The 17,535-nt window shown below is 46.0% G+C and overlaps 1 protein-coding gene across 3 annotated transcripts in view; it reads right to left on the bottom strand.

Annotated features, from left to right (window-relative positions):
• Positions 1-2,804, bottom strand: part of LOC142055239 (tubulinyl-Tyr carboxypeptidase 2-like) — a 60,495-nt gene extending 57,691 nt beyond the window's left edge. For 2 of the 3 annotated variants that reach the window (XM_075088932.1, XM_075088931.1), the window contains exon 1: positions 2,043-2,781. In XM_075088932.1, coding sequence (XP_074945033.1) covers positions 2,043-2,693 — 651 coding nt within the window. In that variant the 5' untranslated portion in view covers positions 2,694-2,781. Of the gene's footprint in view, positions 1-2,042 lie in introns of all 3 variants that reach the window. The other variant, XM_075088930.1, reaches the window with a different exon arrangement.
• Between the last annotated feature and the right edge of the window lie 14,731 nt (positions 2,805-17,535).

Consider the following 17,535-nt stretch of genomic DNA (forward strand, 5'->3'; position numbering starts at 1 on the left):
CTTGTGGCAATCTGGCACTCCTAACAACCGTTGACAGGTACATCTCTGCATTCTCAGTGATTTAACTACAAATGATCAGCATCTCAAGAGATAACAGTTTGATTTTTGATAACTAGTCTGTCCCTCCCCTGCCTGTGGTGCCCAGCCCTGTCTGCTGTAGCTCTGAAGTTATGCAAAATATCTGTTAAGAAATCAAGTGACCAACAGCCCAGTTGGTTATAGCAACCCGAATCTGTTACATAGTTCACCTTGTGCAATTAAACAAATACAGTGAGACTGTACCATAATGCATATGCAGAAGTGAACTGCATTAGGATAAACAGACAATATTACTTCTAATTTCCAAGCGCCTAATTTGTGATTTTAGTACTCTTTCAGTCTATCTTTTGAGAGGGATGTTTTGGACTTTTTTAAGAAAGCAAAACCAGAGAAATTCTATTGTTTGGCACCACATCACTCTCCACGGGTCACAAGCAGGTCTGGGATCCTAAGACCTAAGCAGCACACAGCCCTGAGCCAGCTGGGTACGGCACAATTGCAGAATAAGCCACTATCCTCTGAGCAGGACTGGCAGAGGGAGACAACACACACTTTGTGGGTTTCACAGGTATTTCCCAGATGGGTGGCAGAGGACCATCAAGCACATCAGCACACTAAGATCAGTCATAGCTTCTGCAGAGGAATACGGTCCAGAAATAACTAAATTCTTTTGTTCACACCTCTGCTCCTGTTTTCCTTGTCCATCCTTCTCATAGTTCCTATCTAGAAAATCCCTGCTCCTGTCCTTCCCCACTCCAACCCCTCATATCAGCATCTGAGTGAAGCATCAGTTTCAGTCTCTCAGGTGGATCCTTGGCACCATACTACAGCAGTGAAACCCCAGTAAATCCTTGCTACTGGGAGGACTGGTGCATGTCAGGAAGAATGAAAATTTAGTGCCAAAGAAACCTTTAACCTGATTCCAGGAAGCATATGCCAGATTTTTGCTCAACTGCTAAAACAACCAACCAATCCACCCCCAAATCTTCAGTCCAAAAGGACCCCCAAATCTTCAGTCCAAAGGCTGACTCATCCACTGGAAGACTTCAGTGCGGGGGGTGGGGGGGAAATTGTTTTGGAAAAATGCTGGGAAAACTGTGAACAGTCAGGTATGAGATAATGAGCAACCCTAACGGTAAATATGTAATGCTAATATATCCACTGTAATAATCCAAAATGCACAAACATAAAATCATTAGACTAACATGAGGAAAAACAAATCCCCTGTTACCTTAATCAAACTGTACCTATGACCTCAGCCTGCGCCAGTGATGTTGATGTTTTGTTGCCACAAAAAAGCAGGGACAGTGGCAGGGGGCGAGAACAAGTCTATGGGAGAGAAAGAAAACCATCAGCATCATATCTTCACCCGTGCTTTCAGATACGGCTGTTACAGCTCTCTGAAAATGCCAACGGAGCTCAAGAAAATCGGTGACTCAGTTATCAGCTCCCCACCTATCAGCGTGTTACAGAAAATGTCATGAGTCACCAAGGCACTGACTGCTGGCACTTAGTCATTCCAGGCCATGTTTTGAAAGCAGAAGCTAATATATGTTGGCATTGGGGCTCTCCATGGAAAGTTCAGGTACTTCACCCCCCCAGCTGGGGGTAGGTTCTGTCAGACGGTGGATTCAGTCAGACGAATGATGCCAAATTCAAGAGACAAGATGCCAAACGAAAAAGGAAGAGAAAGCGGAGCAGGACAGCTTCTGAAAAGGGTCTTCACTGATGTACTTCAGGCAGCTGACATAAGCGTGCAAGCTGCTACACGCTGCCATGCGGCCAAGGTCCTGCAAAGCAAGGCTGGCCGGGGAGGGTGGGACGTAACACCACCTCCGTGCTCGCCCTGGCTCCATCACTTTTAATCTCTCCAATGCTGTTCCATAACCATTTCTTGGAGAATGTTTTTTCCCACTTAAACAACTTATTTTTAAATCAATGCCACGCCAAACTCTAAGGCGGCTCACTCCTTCAAAGCCTCCCTTGCCCCCCTCCACCCCTACCTGGTTGCCCAGCACGGCCACGGCGCAGGCAGTGGAGACCTCGGTGGGGCCGAACCAGACGGAGGCGATGCGTGAGGGCAGCCCCAAGATGAAGACCTGGGCGACGGCGCAGATGCCCTGCGCCGCCAGGGTGATGGGGTACCGGTCGGGGGCCAGGCTGGCACACTTGAGCCAGGCGCCCAGGCCGTTGAGGCCGGCACCCAGCAGGGCAGTGAGGCGCAGGCCACGGGTGTCCAGCAGCCAGGTGGCGGGCAGGATCAGCGGCACGTAGGCCACCATGTAGACCATGGAGAGCCAGTCTATCTGCATGAAGGAGACGCCGTAGAAGCCGGCGAAGACGTTGCTGAGGATGCTGTACTGGATCCACTGGAAAGCGTTCACCAGCGAGTAGCAGCTGAAGACGGCCAGCACCGCCAGCCGCCGCCGCGACAGGCGGGTCTCCAGCCGCCCGCCGCCCGCCGCCAGCATGGCCTGGGCCTCCGCCGCCCGCTCCCCGCCGCCCGCCGGGGCCGCCCGCCCGCCGTCCTCCGCCTCCTTCCCGGGGAGGAAGCCATTGCAGCGCTGCAGCGGAGGCACGGCAGCGGCCGCCGGCATCTCCCCGTTCTCCTCCTCCGCCTCCTCCTCCTCGCCGCCGCCGCCGTCCTCCACCATCTCGGCCGTCTCCCCACCCAGCTTCCCCGGTGCCAGCGGCGGCGGCGGGCGCAGCCCGGCTCTACCTGCCAAGGTCACTCGGCGCCGGCGCCGCCGCCGCGAACACGCCGCCGCCGCCCGGCCCGCCCCGCCCCGGGTGCGGGGCGGAGCGGGAGGCGGCCCCGGGGAGTGGCGGGGTCTCCGCGGGCGGTGCGGCACTGGAGGGGCCGAAGGCGGTGTTAGAGAGCTGGTACTGCAGCAGCGCTGCTTGCGGGGGGGCCGTTGGGTGTGCGTATGGGGGTGTGTATATACTTAAATATACACATCTTAGAGCCTGTTAAACTGAACCCATAAAGGCTGTCCGTGCGGGTGACTGAGAGCCATACAGAGATGGGAATGATGTCAACAATCCCCATGACATCCCCGAGGAAGGAGCAGCATAATCTCGTTCCTGTTATGGCTTTCTTAGCAGGCGTGTCCCGCGCAGGCAAGGCCGAGCGGTCACAGACCTGCGCTGGCAGCCTGTCCCTCGCCTACCTCCCGTTGGGCTGCCGTGTCCGCCATGGCGTCTGGGCCACAGATGCACAGGCCACACCGCTCCCAGCACGTCCAGGGAACACCGCTGGCCTTCCCCTGCGATAGTAAGATTTGTCTCTTTGCAGTGGCGGTGCAGAGAAACGTACTGAAGCGATAAGAGAGACGGGCAGAGACAGAGGCCCGAATTACGGCTGAGGGTGGCCAGGACAGGTGCATTGCGAGGACGTGTGCACCTACCCCAGCCCTTTGTTGCCACCAGAGCCTCAGGCAAAATATTCCTTGTTCCCACTCAACCTCTGAAATTTGATTTGACACGTACCCTGGAAAACTGGCCATCTGGCTCGTGTGCAGAGGCAGTTAGATATCACTTCAGTAAGCAATCTTCCCTCAAACCCTGCTTGGTACATGTCTGCAGAGCAGCAGTGTCTGGCAGCCCCTGTCACGATTTGTAATTCTGCTGCTGCAGATACCATACCCTAATAAAAAGACAGGTTGTTCTCCAAAGAGCATTAGGAAAATACGGAAATATTTAAGTTTGTTAATGATGTTAGAAGTATTTTACTGGCTTCTGTGGGAAATCATTTGATGTGTGTTCAGCAGATAACTGTACGTTGTACGTGGGTATGTCAGAGCCTTATCAGATCTCTGTGTGTGTGGTAGATGCGCTTAGCCACCAGTCTTAAGTTCCCTCACTAATTATGGGTTGGTATTTTACTCAAGATCAGGTGATCCATGTAAGCCACAGTCCTGATCTTATTTACAGCATGAACATATGCTTCAAAATATTAATTTCGCTATGTTTGCTTTCCCTGAGCACTTAGCTGAGCAATAGTAGTGATGATTGCAGGCACCATGGATTTTTAGAGACTACTGGAAGCCAATCCTGAATTTGCAGATCACAGGTGTGTGTTAGAAACCTGCTTTTTAAAAATAAAGTTACCTCGGTCAGATTCAGGCCCTTCTTGCCTCTTTCACTCATACCACAAAAAACCCTGATTTATTTTTACTTTTCCTGTGTAAGATCAGATGCTGGGTAAGATCTTCTGAATTACTCTGCCTGACTTCACAGTTCAAGTGCTACGTGCTGTGGCAACAAAGCCTTTTTTAAAACAGAACTTCAAGAGGAGGAAGTGTGGTGGGAACGGAAACAAACATTATCAAAGCAACAGAATACCCAGCTTTCACTGTGGGAACATATGTTCATGTTATGCATTGGTAGAGGTACGCTGAAAACACGCCTAAGAGTACATCCCTGCTAGTACTTCCAGCAGCGCCTCTTCATGTTCACTGGGACCCAGTCATCCACACTGCTGAACTGCTACAGCATTCCCTGGCCCAGCCTGTGGGTCGGCCTAGGCGCCACAGAAAGGGCCATGACACTTCAGCTGGGTCATATAGATGTAGTATTAGTGTCCTAAATCACTCTTGTTCTTTTGGAAAAAGGTTGATCTACAAAACATTGATCTACAGCTGATTTCATTTAACATTTTTTCCCGTTGAATTTTGGATGACCTCAAAGTCCATCCAAAGATAACATTTACTCCTTAAAGACAGAGGAAAATAGGCTTAGCTCTTCTCTCATTCTTCCTTTTCCTACTGTTACACCCTTGGCTCTGTACAGCAGGGATAGCTGTACACTCAGCAAAAGGTCTGAATTCAGCCTGTTTTAGAATAGCCACATGCCTTGGGTTTCACTGCCACAGTGCCCGCATAGCATTGTCTCCTCTATCTGCCTGGCAATTCAGCACACAGAGTGTCATCTGCTTCCTGCACAGAAGAAATAACTAGACATCAGGGAACTGTAGAGAAAAAGAGGCTAAGCCTGGCAGTGGAAGGAGCACCTGGATGAAAGCTTCCCCCCATAAGGAAAGCAGACTTTTTTGAGAAGGAAGTAAGTTTATTTACAGCAGATCACTACGAAGCCAAGTCCATCTTTGCTATACCTGCACTGATCTTGGTGAAATACAGTCAGGTTGGTTTTGATGAGGTACGATCAATACAAGTCCATCTTTGGGGATGTTTATCTCTAGAAGTACCTTCCTAAACAAGAAAGGAAAAGGCCAACCAAATTGACAGCATCAAGGCAAAGCTTTGATACTTATCCCCTGACTTCTTGCACTGCTGTATTTCATAGGCTTCACAACCAGTACTTCTGATTTACACCCTTTTGTATGAGAAGCAGTGCCAAGGACATAGTTGCCTGGCAAGAAAAGTTATCTCATGAGAAACATTTTTTTCAGGAGATCACTTAAAATGCACGTCCATGGATTTCTACATTTCATGGAAATTTTATTAAGCTAAAACAGAACACTGATGTAAAGTTTTATAGCACAAGTTTAGCTTAAAACTGCTGCTATTCTTTTTCAGTCCACCCTCTAACAGAAAATTAGGCTCTCCTGCTAGTGACAGAGCCAGAAATTGCTCATGTATACCCACATGTTAACAAAGTTGTTCTTCTGAATGCTGTGAAAAGGCTAAAATATGTCTTATGTATCAGGCAGTCACTGGGAAGTAGCTGATACTAATTTACTCCACAGCAATTGTTTTCTTGGGCCTAGATTCCAGAAGTCAGGCAGAGGCCAAGCAGTCAAATTTTCAGGCTGGATAATGTTAAAAAGCAATTAGAAATGCAGTATCCTTATTTGTAGTGGTGTTATTATTCCTCCTGTAGCATATGTTCCATTGAAAGAATGATGTGTTTTCATATTAATTTCCAAACTTTATCTTGTAGATAATGCCATCTTTGGACAAAAAATAGCCCAGAAGATGCCTTTTTGTTTCATTCCAGGGTGTTTCACAAAGTAAAGGAAACCAAGCTATAGAGTGCTGCTTTCAGGGTGTAATTAGCTTTCTGACACTCCTAGTTGGATTACTTCAGTAATCAATTCCTAGTTATGTCCTTCTTTCAAACCTCAAAATGGTATCTAAACCACCCCCCCAAAAAAACCACAAGTCAATCCATCTTTGTAAAACTTGAGCCTGAGGTTAGGAGTTTGAAATGAACAATGTAGAATGTGGCCAAAATATCAACACTTCTAAAATAAAGCTAGAATTTTTATGTACAGCAGGCACACAGTTAAGTCTTCCAGCTTTTCTTTTTTTTTTTTTAATGTTTCAAACCATGTATTTCAGTCTCTAAAAGAAAAGAAGTAAACATTATTTTATAATGCATTTAACTCTTGGGAGTTAAAGGACTATCAAAAGTTGGTCTCGATGCAGAGAAAACCTACATGGAAGGAGTACACCAGGTACTTGTCTTCCAGACGAGTTGTTTAAACAAGAAAACTACAGCAGCTTAAGAAAGGGATTTCAGAACAAAAGACCTGAACTTCCAGCTGAGCTAGAAATGAACGATTTTAGCAGGATATTAAACAAACCTCAATAAGCCAGACTTGAAAGAAAGTAGTCACAGAGTCACATGTTTAAATTTCTTGATTGAAAGCTATTAGAGAATACAGGGGAAAATGTAAACATCCTCTTCCTCCTATGCAGTCCTCATTCCAGCAACATTTTCCCACTCTCCCCACAAGATAAAGCCATAATCCCACCTGGAGAATGAGTGCTTGCAACGCAAGGCACTTCACTGAAATTTGTTTGTAGCTCCAGGTGTTTGACTGGCCACCTCGATTTTGGAATATGACTGCCCACAGTAGGCACATTTGCCAATGACCTGGATTCAATTTTTTATGTACTGACAGGAATATAGAAGTATACTCTTAGGTATCAGAGAAAAGTTCTGAATTTTAAACATGGGTAATGAACTCATCTACTGTAAACAACAGAAATTTGCATTTCTGGGTGTCTCAATTCACATAAAAGATGCATAAATGTACATCTGGTACGTCTGTTGGGCTGCCATCTGGTTTTCCTTTTGCAGTTAGCTATCAATTTCATGTATGTAATGGAAAATTACCCCTGAGTTTCTTACCAAAGCAAGCAGGGGGAAAAAATTACGTACACAAAATAATCATGTGAACAAATACAGTAGGCAAAATATTGTGTTCTTATTCTCCAACATTAACAGGCTCTTCATATATTACAAAAAAATGTAACTTCCATCTGAATCCTTTATACACAGTAAAAAAGTGTATATGCTTTCAAAAATTAATAAAAAGCATGATCTGCAGACTGGTTGTCTTGGATGAACATTCTCATTTTTAGCAAGCACTCATTTACTCAAAGGTTGGTTAACTTCGGGGGGAAGTTTTGAGGCATTTTTGTTGTTACTTCACAGACTCCTTCCACTGATACACCTTTCACCACAGCGATGTGCTGGCAGACAATCCTGACCTTGTCGGGTTCATTTCTTCCCTAAAAGGTAATCGACAAAGCTCTTTTGTGAGAGAGATCAAGTGACATCAATCTGACCCATCAAAGGACTGTGGGACAGAAATTATTAGAGAAGCCATGCAAATGCAGCCAGCTGTATCTGAGTGGGTTGGCCTGGTTCATCTGTAGCCCGAGGAACTGTGAAGCTGCAGTTCATCCCATCCTAAATAGTACACTGGGGAGATATTGCAGTTTTCCACTAACACAACCCATGGATCAACTCAGTGTATAAGAATTCAGTAATGTGAAAGGAATTGCTCCCTAAGAATTTTCTCTACTGGCTATAGCGGGATCCTAAGTGACTGACTCAGATGTAGCCTTTGTGGATGCAGAATGTCCACTGAGAGGTCCAGCTGCCTGCCCCATTTGCGTAGGAATACATAGTAATGTTGAAGCAATTAGCTGGTGAAACCACCATTTGGAGCAACAAGGATAAAATGTCCTCTCTACTTCTAGGAGGTCTCAGATAACTTAAGAGTTACAACAATGTAAAGCACTATACTCATGAAAAAAACCACCATAGCAGAACTTAAATTTTCCAACTCTCTTTCACTGTCGGATTCATTGTAACTTACATGCCTGTTCCATGCACAAACAACCTTTGAAAATTAAATAGAAGGGACATGTGAATTTGGAGCCATTAAGAGCCTAGTACAGAAATGTCCTTGTATTTTAGAGAGAGATTGCTCACCCAAGCTTGAGAAATGTTGCTACTTTTGCTGTGGAGGAGAACTAACTATTTAGTAACAGCTTGAAGTTCCCAATTTCTCTCTGAAGAGGTTATCAGCAGGAAGAGACTGGCGTTCTTTAAAGGTCTACATCCATTCGATGGGGAAGATGCTGGCTGACCTCAGCTTAACTAAAAACCAGCAGGAATTTTTTTGTTTAGACTGAATAACAATAAAAGATGCCTGCCCAAGACCCTGGCTGTGGCAGTACATTATGGAAAATGCATTAACATTCCAGCAGCATTAATAATATTAACAGGAGGTTGGTCAGACAGACAACAAGAGGGACTCTTCCTTGTTGGAGCTCCTGTGTTGGGAAAGCACTCTAAGCTTTCTACAAAGACCCTTTTGAACAGTTGTCTTTTGCAGCACACCTAGCAAGGTATAAACTATTTCAGATTAGCTGCAAACCCAGAATCTTTCACAGAAAATTCCCTCCCTTTTATTATCAGGGGAGACAACCCTAGTGCCCCTATCAGCCATGCTGTTACTGCCATAGCTGCCGGCCAGTGGGCAGCTCCTCTGCTAGGACAACCCCAGAGCATCTACAGCTTTTTGCATGTGGGTTACATCATCTACTTCATCCAGACATTTAGAGAGCAGGGGAGAGCCTGGCTTTCTGCTCCCACCTCCTGCCTGCACACTGACCCACTCAACACTACACCCAGCTCCTGACGGCACCACAGGGAATGGAGGGCACTCAGCACCTTCAGCACTCACCCAGCACCTAACATCCCTGAGGTGTCCACGAATACATTCATCAGTGTGTTTTACTGGAGCAGCAGTCATATAATGTCAGCCCATCAGCTGAAGTGTTGGCTTAAAAATTCTCTATCTTGTGAGATCCCTGTGGCTCTTACATATGTATATAATCATAGAGTTGTTTAGGTTGGAAAACACCTTTAAGATCATCAAGTCCAATCATTAACCTAACACTGCCAAGTCCACCACTAAACCACATCCCTAAGCACGACATCTACATGTCATTTAAATCCCTCCAAGGATGGTGACTCCACCACTTCCCTGGGCAGCCTGCTCCAATGTTTGACAACCCTTTTTGTGAAAAAATTTTTCCTAATATGCAATCTAAATCTCCCCTGGCGCAACTTGAGGCCGTTTCCTCTTGTCCTATTGCTTGTTACTTGGGAAAAGGGACCAACACCCACCTATATATATATATTAGTTTTTTAAGGGTAATAAGACCAGGCCAGTAAAAAAGAACATATATAAATGTTACACAGCATGGAGGCTGTTAAAGTGCATGAGCTTTAGAGAGAACATAGAAAAAATTATTTTAAAGGAACATAAATATAGGGACTAACCTACATGTTTTTTACTATACCCCTTTGTTTGGAGCAAGGGAAGGGAAATCAGTCTCCAAGCAAATGTTCTCCAGTGTAATCTGTTTAATTAACTTCTCTCACTGGTGCAGACAGGAAAATAAACAAGACAGAATAGCCCATGAGAAGGTCAGTCTGACTACAGCAATCAATATAGCAACATGCAAAATAAGTACCAGCTTCACCAGAAAGGCATTCAGACTCTTTAAGCCTTTGGAGATAATCCTATATTTCCAATGAACTGCAAGCACAGGCTGAACAGAGTATTTATGTCCCTTAAGAACTGAGACAGTACCAACAGCTTATAGCTTTTAGAAACCTTATGAGGGGAATAAAGAGGAAATAACTTGGGTCCTGAGAATAACTCTGCTTTGAGTGCTTATTTCTCTCTGCTGGTTATACAACCACCTTGGGCTCCTACAAGCTATGCATAAGACAAAAGCATTGTTGGATGCCAGAAAGCAGACCCAGAAAGCTGCTGGAAAGACACAGGTCAGTTTAACACACTGGTGAAAGAACAGCACAGCTATGACCTAGCTGGCAGCCCCAGAGCACTGTGCTCAGAAACATCCCAGCATCCCTCCTCCCACCCTAAGTGAATGGATAGGGAGAGCTCATTATTGCCTTCTTTTACCTAGGAAGATTTAGCACTCTCAGTGACTCTTCTGTTAGATCAGCTCTTCCCAGAGTAAATGTCTGAGTGCTGGAAGCAAAAGACTTTGTGCCTCCATCAGGCCAGAGGGAGGTGATAGATCAGCCAGAACCTGGGGCAAGAGCAGACCTGGGCAATGTTTGGATGTATGGTGGTGAGGGTGAAGCTCCCACCACTCCCTGACAAGGAATTGGCTTGGGAGAGGCTGCATTTTTGAGGGACCAAAGTTACATGTTTGGGAAACTTTCTTTCATTTATCAACACCAAACCATTTCACTGTGAATTTCACAGTTAGTTAAGAGATGTTGAAATGTTTAGTTTTACCTGGGAAATACTGAAAAAAATCAGCCTCTCATTTCAAAATGGGCAGTTTTCTTTAAACAATGGCCTGTAGGAGGCTCATCTTCAAACTGCTACATGAGATCTCTTTCTCATTTTTTTTTTCAAAATCCCAAAAGTCCCAGGTCTCATTTTCACTCCAAAGGAAAACGAGTTTACAGGGGCACTGACATTTTCCATAGCATGGAAGTCGCCCCCCAGCCAGCCTCAGCCAACCCCCCATCCCTGCTAGTATCACTTTTCTTTCTGTATTGATTCAACCACTGGAAAATGATATTTGGAAGAGAAGGCAAAAGGCCAAGGCTCATGCAATCCAATTATAACCTTGCTGAAAAGGCTTCCAGGAACTCTGTAACTACTATCCTGATCATGCCTTATAACAGCCCGAGGAAAAGAAAAATAATAGCCAGCTTGTACCCCTTCCAGCAAAGTTACGGAGCTGTACATCCTGAACACCTACAATGTATGTAAGAAACCCAGGGAGCTGGGATCAGGCTGCAGAATTGAGCAACCCAAACACTGTGTATCAGGTTTTCTTATAGCAGGACAAGAAGACTCCAGGATTATAGTGAGTACTACAGTCACTGAAAAATGCAAAGCTTGGATTTGTTAACCCTGCCTTCCATATGTGAAATGGTTGCTGAGATTCCCTCAGCCCACTGGTAGATAGGCAAGTACCACCAAATTAACTTCTTATCAGTCACCAGAGGATTGGTAATGGGCACATTTTTCAGTTAGCACCTGCCTGGTGCATATTGGGACTTGCAAATATAGGAAAAAAAATCTTTGCTGTAATTGGTCAGCTACCTCTCTTCCATGTCCATAGCCTCTTTTTTCTGTCCTGTTGTCTTCCACCATGCTTATATTTTAAGGTACGCATAAACCTAATTGTTTTTAAATTACTGGAAAGGATATAATTTTTTTCCCCATTAGGTAAGTAAAATTTGGAGTATGCACATCTGCTTGAAATAGTCCTCAGGGAGAAAAAAACCTCATGAAATCATACTTTCTTACCCTAATACAAAAACCCACCATATTGGGTAAAGCTGAGGCAGTAGCTCTTTTGCTTCACTGCCTTCATCATTCCCCCAAAGTTACAGTACTTTCCTTGGTCTCTGTTTCACTAATTTTCCATCTAACATACTTTTTCAGGTGTACTTTCTCATTACTTATGTTACTATGTCAGTACTAAGTAGCACCCCTGTGCTTTCCACCCAGCTCTCTTTACATTACTGAGTCTTGAGACGTACATTCAAGCCAGAGATGCATTACCATCACCTCTGTGTAAGAAGATCTCACAGATCACTTCCAAAAATTAAATTATTTCTAAGCCTGGGTCCTGTATCCACTGTTAAAAAAAGCCAGGAGCAATGCCTACCTTAATCATTCAGGAAAGCAATCGCTTGTCTGCCAGCTGAGCAAGAATGCATGTTTCTGCTCAATGCAAACACATGCCTTAGAAAAGCAGTGTGACACTGAGTAATTTTGTCGTTTTTATCTTAAATACTAGTTTGTTTACTTTTAGAAAGCAATAGCCTTCCATTAGCAATAAAGAGCAGCTGTGGAGGTGAGCAGAGGTAAACTTGGCACTCAGAGCACAGTGGAGACATATGAGCACAGGTCACTTGGGAAGACAGCCATGTGCAGCTCAAAGGAAAGCTTTGCACCCACTCGCTGTGTGCAGCCGTGATAGCTGTGGAAAAGCAAGGCAGACCTGTTCTTTTCCTTCTACATCCATCAGTTTTGGTGGTGGTGCACAACCACCAAACATACTGAGATGATGGCACTGAACAGTTACCATGGAGGGCACCACTTCATCTGCATCGTTTTGCTATTGGAAGTGTGAGGGAAAGGACCTCACCTGGTCTGCAGTCAGAAATTGACTCTGCAGGGCAGGCAGTCTTGGGGAATGATACTATCCTACAGTGATTTCCCAAACCAAACATTAATTTAATCCAACGTTTGCTAAAGACTCTCTTAAACTTCAGATGGATGCCAATAGCAGCAAAAATGAAACAACGTGGCCAGCAGTGATTGCTGGAAAACAAATATTTGGAGGAAATCAAAGATCAGGTTTTCTGGAGCACTACTGCTTTGCTGTGCACCATCTATGGTCACCTGTGTGATCAGGCCATAAGCCAGTTTGAGTGATCAGGCGAGGGTGTTTTGGGTATAGTCCATTGCCAGCTATTCCACTTATATCCTTCAGACCTGGCACAGCAGATACAAAGGTGGTGCTGGAAAAAAGGACTGTTTACCCTAGCCTGCTGCTTTTGGTCTTAGTCTAGTTCAGGGCGAGTCAGAACAGCCCCTGCTCACTCTGTGCCCTCTGGCTGTAAGGGACTGCTCAAAACAGCATCAGGAGAGAGTCAGTGTAAAGGGGGACTTGAAACTACCTTTGCATCTGACTTCTGACATGTCTTATGCTGCTAAATCCACAAAAAATAGGGATCTGGATCCATGGAAAGGGAGATCCAAATGGTGTGGGTACTAACAGAAGAAGGTGAAGAACCATAAAAAGAACTCTCCTTTGAGAGAAAGGCTAGGAAGTCTCCCACATCCTTAGCAGAAGCACAGCTGGAAAGGAACATTTTCCTGGTTCACACTTGGCAAAGGCGCCACACTGCCAGATGTAAGTGCTCGCAAGTATTGTTATTTTTTCATCTCAAGCCATTGAACATTTGGATAAACTCAAACTTCAAAACAACCCCTAGTGTTCCTTAGAGGATTCCTGTGGATCTGTGATGCAGGAAACAGGTGTCGAGCCTAGTTAAGTCTAATGTATGAAGGAGACATTGTGTGGAAGGTTTCTGGCTCACACTGGCAAGTCCAGTTGCTTTGCTGTGGCAAGCTGCAGCACAAGGACTCTCTGCTGCTCCTTGCATTGTTGAGGCATGGACACAAGCCATGGAGTAAAGTCCAGCCTAAACTGCACAAAGAGCCAGTTAAGACTTCACGAAATGTGATGAACTTCAAACTGCGGGGATCCAATGCCTTCACTAGCTTAATTTTCACAGGAGAGTGGCAGAAGGTCTTAGCAATGAAGAAACAGAGCAGAAAGCAGCACACTCCAAAAGGCAACATAGCTGGAAATATAGTAACATAGGAACAATACAAATCAAGAAAATGTGACATCAGCTATGAAAATATACCTGGTAGAGATCTAAAGTAGCTTCTCTAGCTTCCCTACAATGTCTTCATTGCAGGAAACCAGCATTTCAGATATCTATCAATACGCCTCCCCTTGTGGGATTTTTGCAATTTTCATTTTACTTCTGCACAGATGTTTAGCCAGGAAAATAACGTTTCGGGTTTTAATCTCAACTAATTTCATATTGATCCATACAGAGGAATGTAAGCAGCCAGAGATTACAATGACTTACACACACCTTAAGACAGTTTGCATATAGTTGACTATATGCAAACAAACCCTGGCTATGCAGAAATCAGAGCAGATTTTCTCAACAGTGGCCACCAGCTTATCTTTGTATTTCTCGAAGAGCAGGACATATTCCATATCCTCTAATAAACAAGCTCACGTGCTTTGTAAAGACTGCTGGATGCTAAGCTGAGCCACAGCAAACAAAACCACATGCAACTGTATTATTGTGAATCTTGAAATGTAAATCATGAAAACGACTGTCCAGGACAGAGGGGATCAGTCCACTGTGTTACTAATAGCTTCTGAATAACCTAATTACTCAACCCTTTGAGAAGAGAATGAAAAGATAGATTAAAAGAGGGTTGGAGGGATGCTAGTTCAGGTAGCTGTCCTAGTGAGCAGAGGAAGAAAGACCCCATTCTTCCTAACGGGGCTGAACTGAGCCTCATCCTCGAAGAGCTGGGAGACCTCTGAGAAAGGCATCTTGGCAACTTAAAAGGTCCCTGGCAGCCCGGACCTGGGTGGTGTCCTTCCCAGAGGAAAGGCGGTTGTCAGTGCCAGGGACACAGACACAACAATTTCCCATGCACCTTGTCCTCAGCTTTGGTAAAAATTCACTGTGGGCTTCCAGCAATGAGATGCCCATCCAGTGCCAGGTGGGACAGAGGCTAGGAGGGAAGGAGACTTCTCCCCATCCCTGGGAGATAGGGGCAAAATAGCCTCTACTAACAGGGCTCCCACTGAACCTCAACTCTGTCTGCCACTGGTGGCAACAGGGTCAGCACATACCTTCCTTGAATTATGCCCTAGCCTCCCCTGCCACAATCTGCATCCACTAAGACGGTAGGGGTGAAGCAAGACCACTGCATGTAGCTGCACCTCTTCAAAAAAAGGGCAACCTAAGGACTCCAAGAGGAAGCTCTAATCATCCTGATACCACAGCAGCCTCCACGTGCTTGTCAGGAAACAACTTTTTTGGATAAATGGTCACACACACACACATAGATTGTCAATGGATGTGCTGCACTCACTGGGAGCACAGAAGGGATTATTTCAGAGAGTGTTGACATCTGCTTATGCATATTATATACCACATTAGCCCACTGCACATGCACTGATCATTGCCTTGACTCAGCACAGAGGTTCTGTATAGTACAGAACTGAGTTTCCACCCTGATTTTTCCAGGCAGGAGTAATGACCCCTAAAGAGAAGGGAAGTTATCTAGCGATGCTTTGATTGGAGCCCCACCCCCCCCCCCCCCCAAATAGTGCTCCATTTAACTTCTTCCCACAGTGCTCCATTTATTCGCTTCCTCCCCCTTTGTTGTGCATCCAGAAATGTTCTGAGCACAAAAATGCTCTCTCTATATATTTATACCAATAAGCCAGTGCCAATCAGGACTTCAAAGCTGCCCTCTCCAGGCAGTGTGCTTCACAAAGACAGACCTTCCTGCTAGATAATCCCAGGTCCTTTCCATTTCATGGGTTCTCCAGTGGTCATGTGCTGAGCAGACCTAGGAGGTCCCAAGCAGCACCAATTCCACCCAGGAGACACAGCATCTGACGTACATGCATTCCCATGGAAATCAGTTAGTGTGGTCACATTGTCTCCTAGTCCCCATCCACAACTCACAGTTTTTGACAACAGTCAACAAAATTTGGCAGATGGACAGAGCTCTTGGAGATACAAAGTTCCTATAAGGTTTGTGAGAGTCGGTGGCCATGTAGATGACAGCAATCCTTTCCATTCCCCCTCAAGGCTACCAAGAAGATGCACACACCCAGCTGCTGATTCTGATGCTGGCAGCTATCCAAACACAACCTACCCAGCTCTGGACTAATCTCAGCACATGCTACTTCTTGCCTAAATGGCAATCCAACAAGCGCAGGGAGGCAACATGGAAGAGAGCTGCGGAATTACAGGGAGGCCACTAGGACACAGAAGGAAGCCGAGGTACTGTGGCAGGCAAAGCCCAGAGGGTACATGGGGGAGCTGGTAGTACCATGGCAGGCATCAGGGAGACACACAGGGAGCTGGAAATGCGGCACCAGGAGTGCTGGGCTGTAATGGGAGCATCACAGGACACGGGTAGGAGACTGGGATTCCTGTGGTGAGGAGGTCATAAATCCCTGGGGGAAAAAAGCTTTACTGGTTGTGCTGCTTTGCAAGACAACTTGTCTTCTATCAATACGGGACACGTGTACTTTATCTAAGCTGCAGCTGGGCACTGACAAGGAGCCAAGTGTCTGTGTGCACTCTTTGGTGACAGAGCGTACAGCCCTGGCACAGCCAAAACGGTGGATACAAAATCTGAGTGTGTATATTAAAGAAGTTAAACCCAGCATCCACATCCTGTCACAGAAACACAAAATACATGTGGGAAGAAGCCAGGCACCTCACCTGGACTGTGGTGCTGCACCGCTCATCTGCTCTGCTCCAAATTGGATGAACCCCAAAACACACAGTGACAGAGTCAGGATGCCTTTGGGGGGCAGGAGGAGGCAGGGACATGTCAGCTGTTATTCCCCAGCAGCAAGCGTGGCCCAGGTACAGTAAGTGCCAGCAGCCGCAGGGACCTTGCAGCAGATGGAGAGGACATCCATTACGGTGCAATGGGGCACAGCTCTGCTGCTGTTTAGGTTTATGGTTTATTATTAGGTTTATTGCTGTTTAGCTATGGGCTTTGGCAATAGGGACTAAGCAGCGTGGGGACCACCAACAGCTCTCCCACCTCTGTAGGCAGGCTTTAACAGCCAGCCCCAGCCCCAGTCCATGCGCTGACCCAGCCTGCCCTCCAGGTGATACCACTGAGGCATCACAGGTTCGATCACTCTGCCAATGTTGTGTCTTTTCCATGTCTCACTCCCTGCACTTCCAAACAGGAGAGTGTGGCCCTGCTTCCCACCATGTTGGTGCTGCTTCATGATCTTTCAGGCAGCTATACTGACGACTCCTGTGTCAGGAAGCTGAAAGTTTGCTGAGCCACACTGCAGTACTGGTGCTCTGCCATGGCAGACCTGGCTCATCTGTATGCAGCCACCGACCGTGGCTGCCACACAGCTGCCTCGCCTGCCCTTGAAGGCAGTGTAAATAGACATATTACCTTGCCCAGGCATTGCACACGAAAGCCACATATTTTGATGGTGAGTGTTGCTTTGGTAGGACATCAGATACATCTCCAAGTGCCATTACAGAAGTAGCTTGCTCTTCAGACCACAGGCCTTTGAAAAGAGGCCAAATCTTCCTGTTCTATGATCTGCCACTTCTCTATATTTTTTGCAGCTTTGCCTTAAGTTCCTTGATGCCCCCTGCACACTCAGTACACAAGATCTGCATGCCGGTGGCTCTCTGCACCAATGCCCTTCGTGGCAGCCAAGCCAAACGCTGGCACTGCTCATTATGCTGTTTTCTAGAGCAGAGGGGCTACACCTTGCTCTTACAGACTCCTTGTCCCAGTGCCTCATTATTTCTGCTTTTTCAGGTGAACCACACCTCCATTTTCATCAGCAGACACGGGCACAGTAGTGGCACAGATCTCCTGTGTTTGCACTAACC

This window comes from Phalacrocorax aristotelis, chromosome 3 (genome assembly GCF_949628215.1).
Source record: "Phalacrocorax aristotelis chromosome 3, bGulAri2.1, whole genome shotgun sequence".
NCBI classification, from domain to species: domain Eukaryota; kingdom Metazoa; phylum Chordata; class Aves; order Suliformes; family Phalacrocoracidae; genus Phalacrocorax; species Phalacrocorax aristotelis.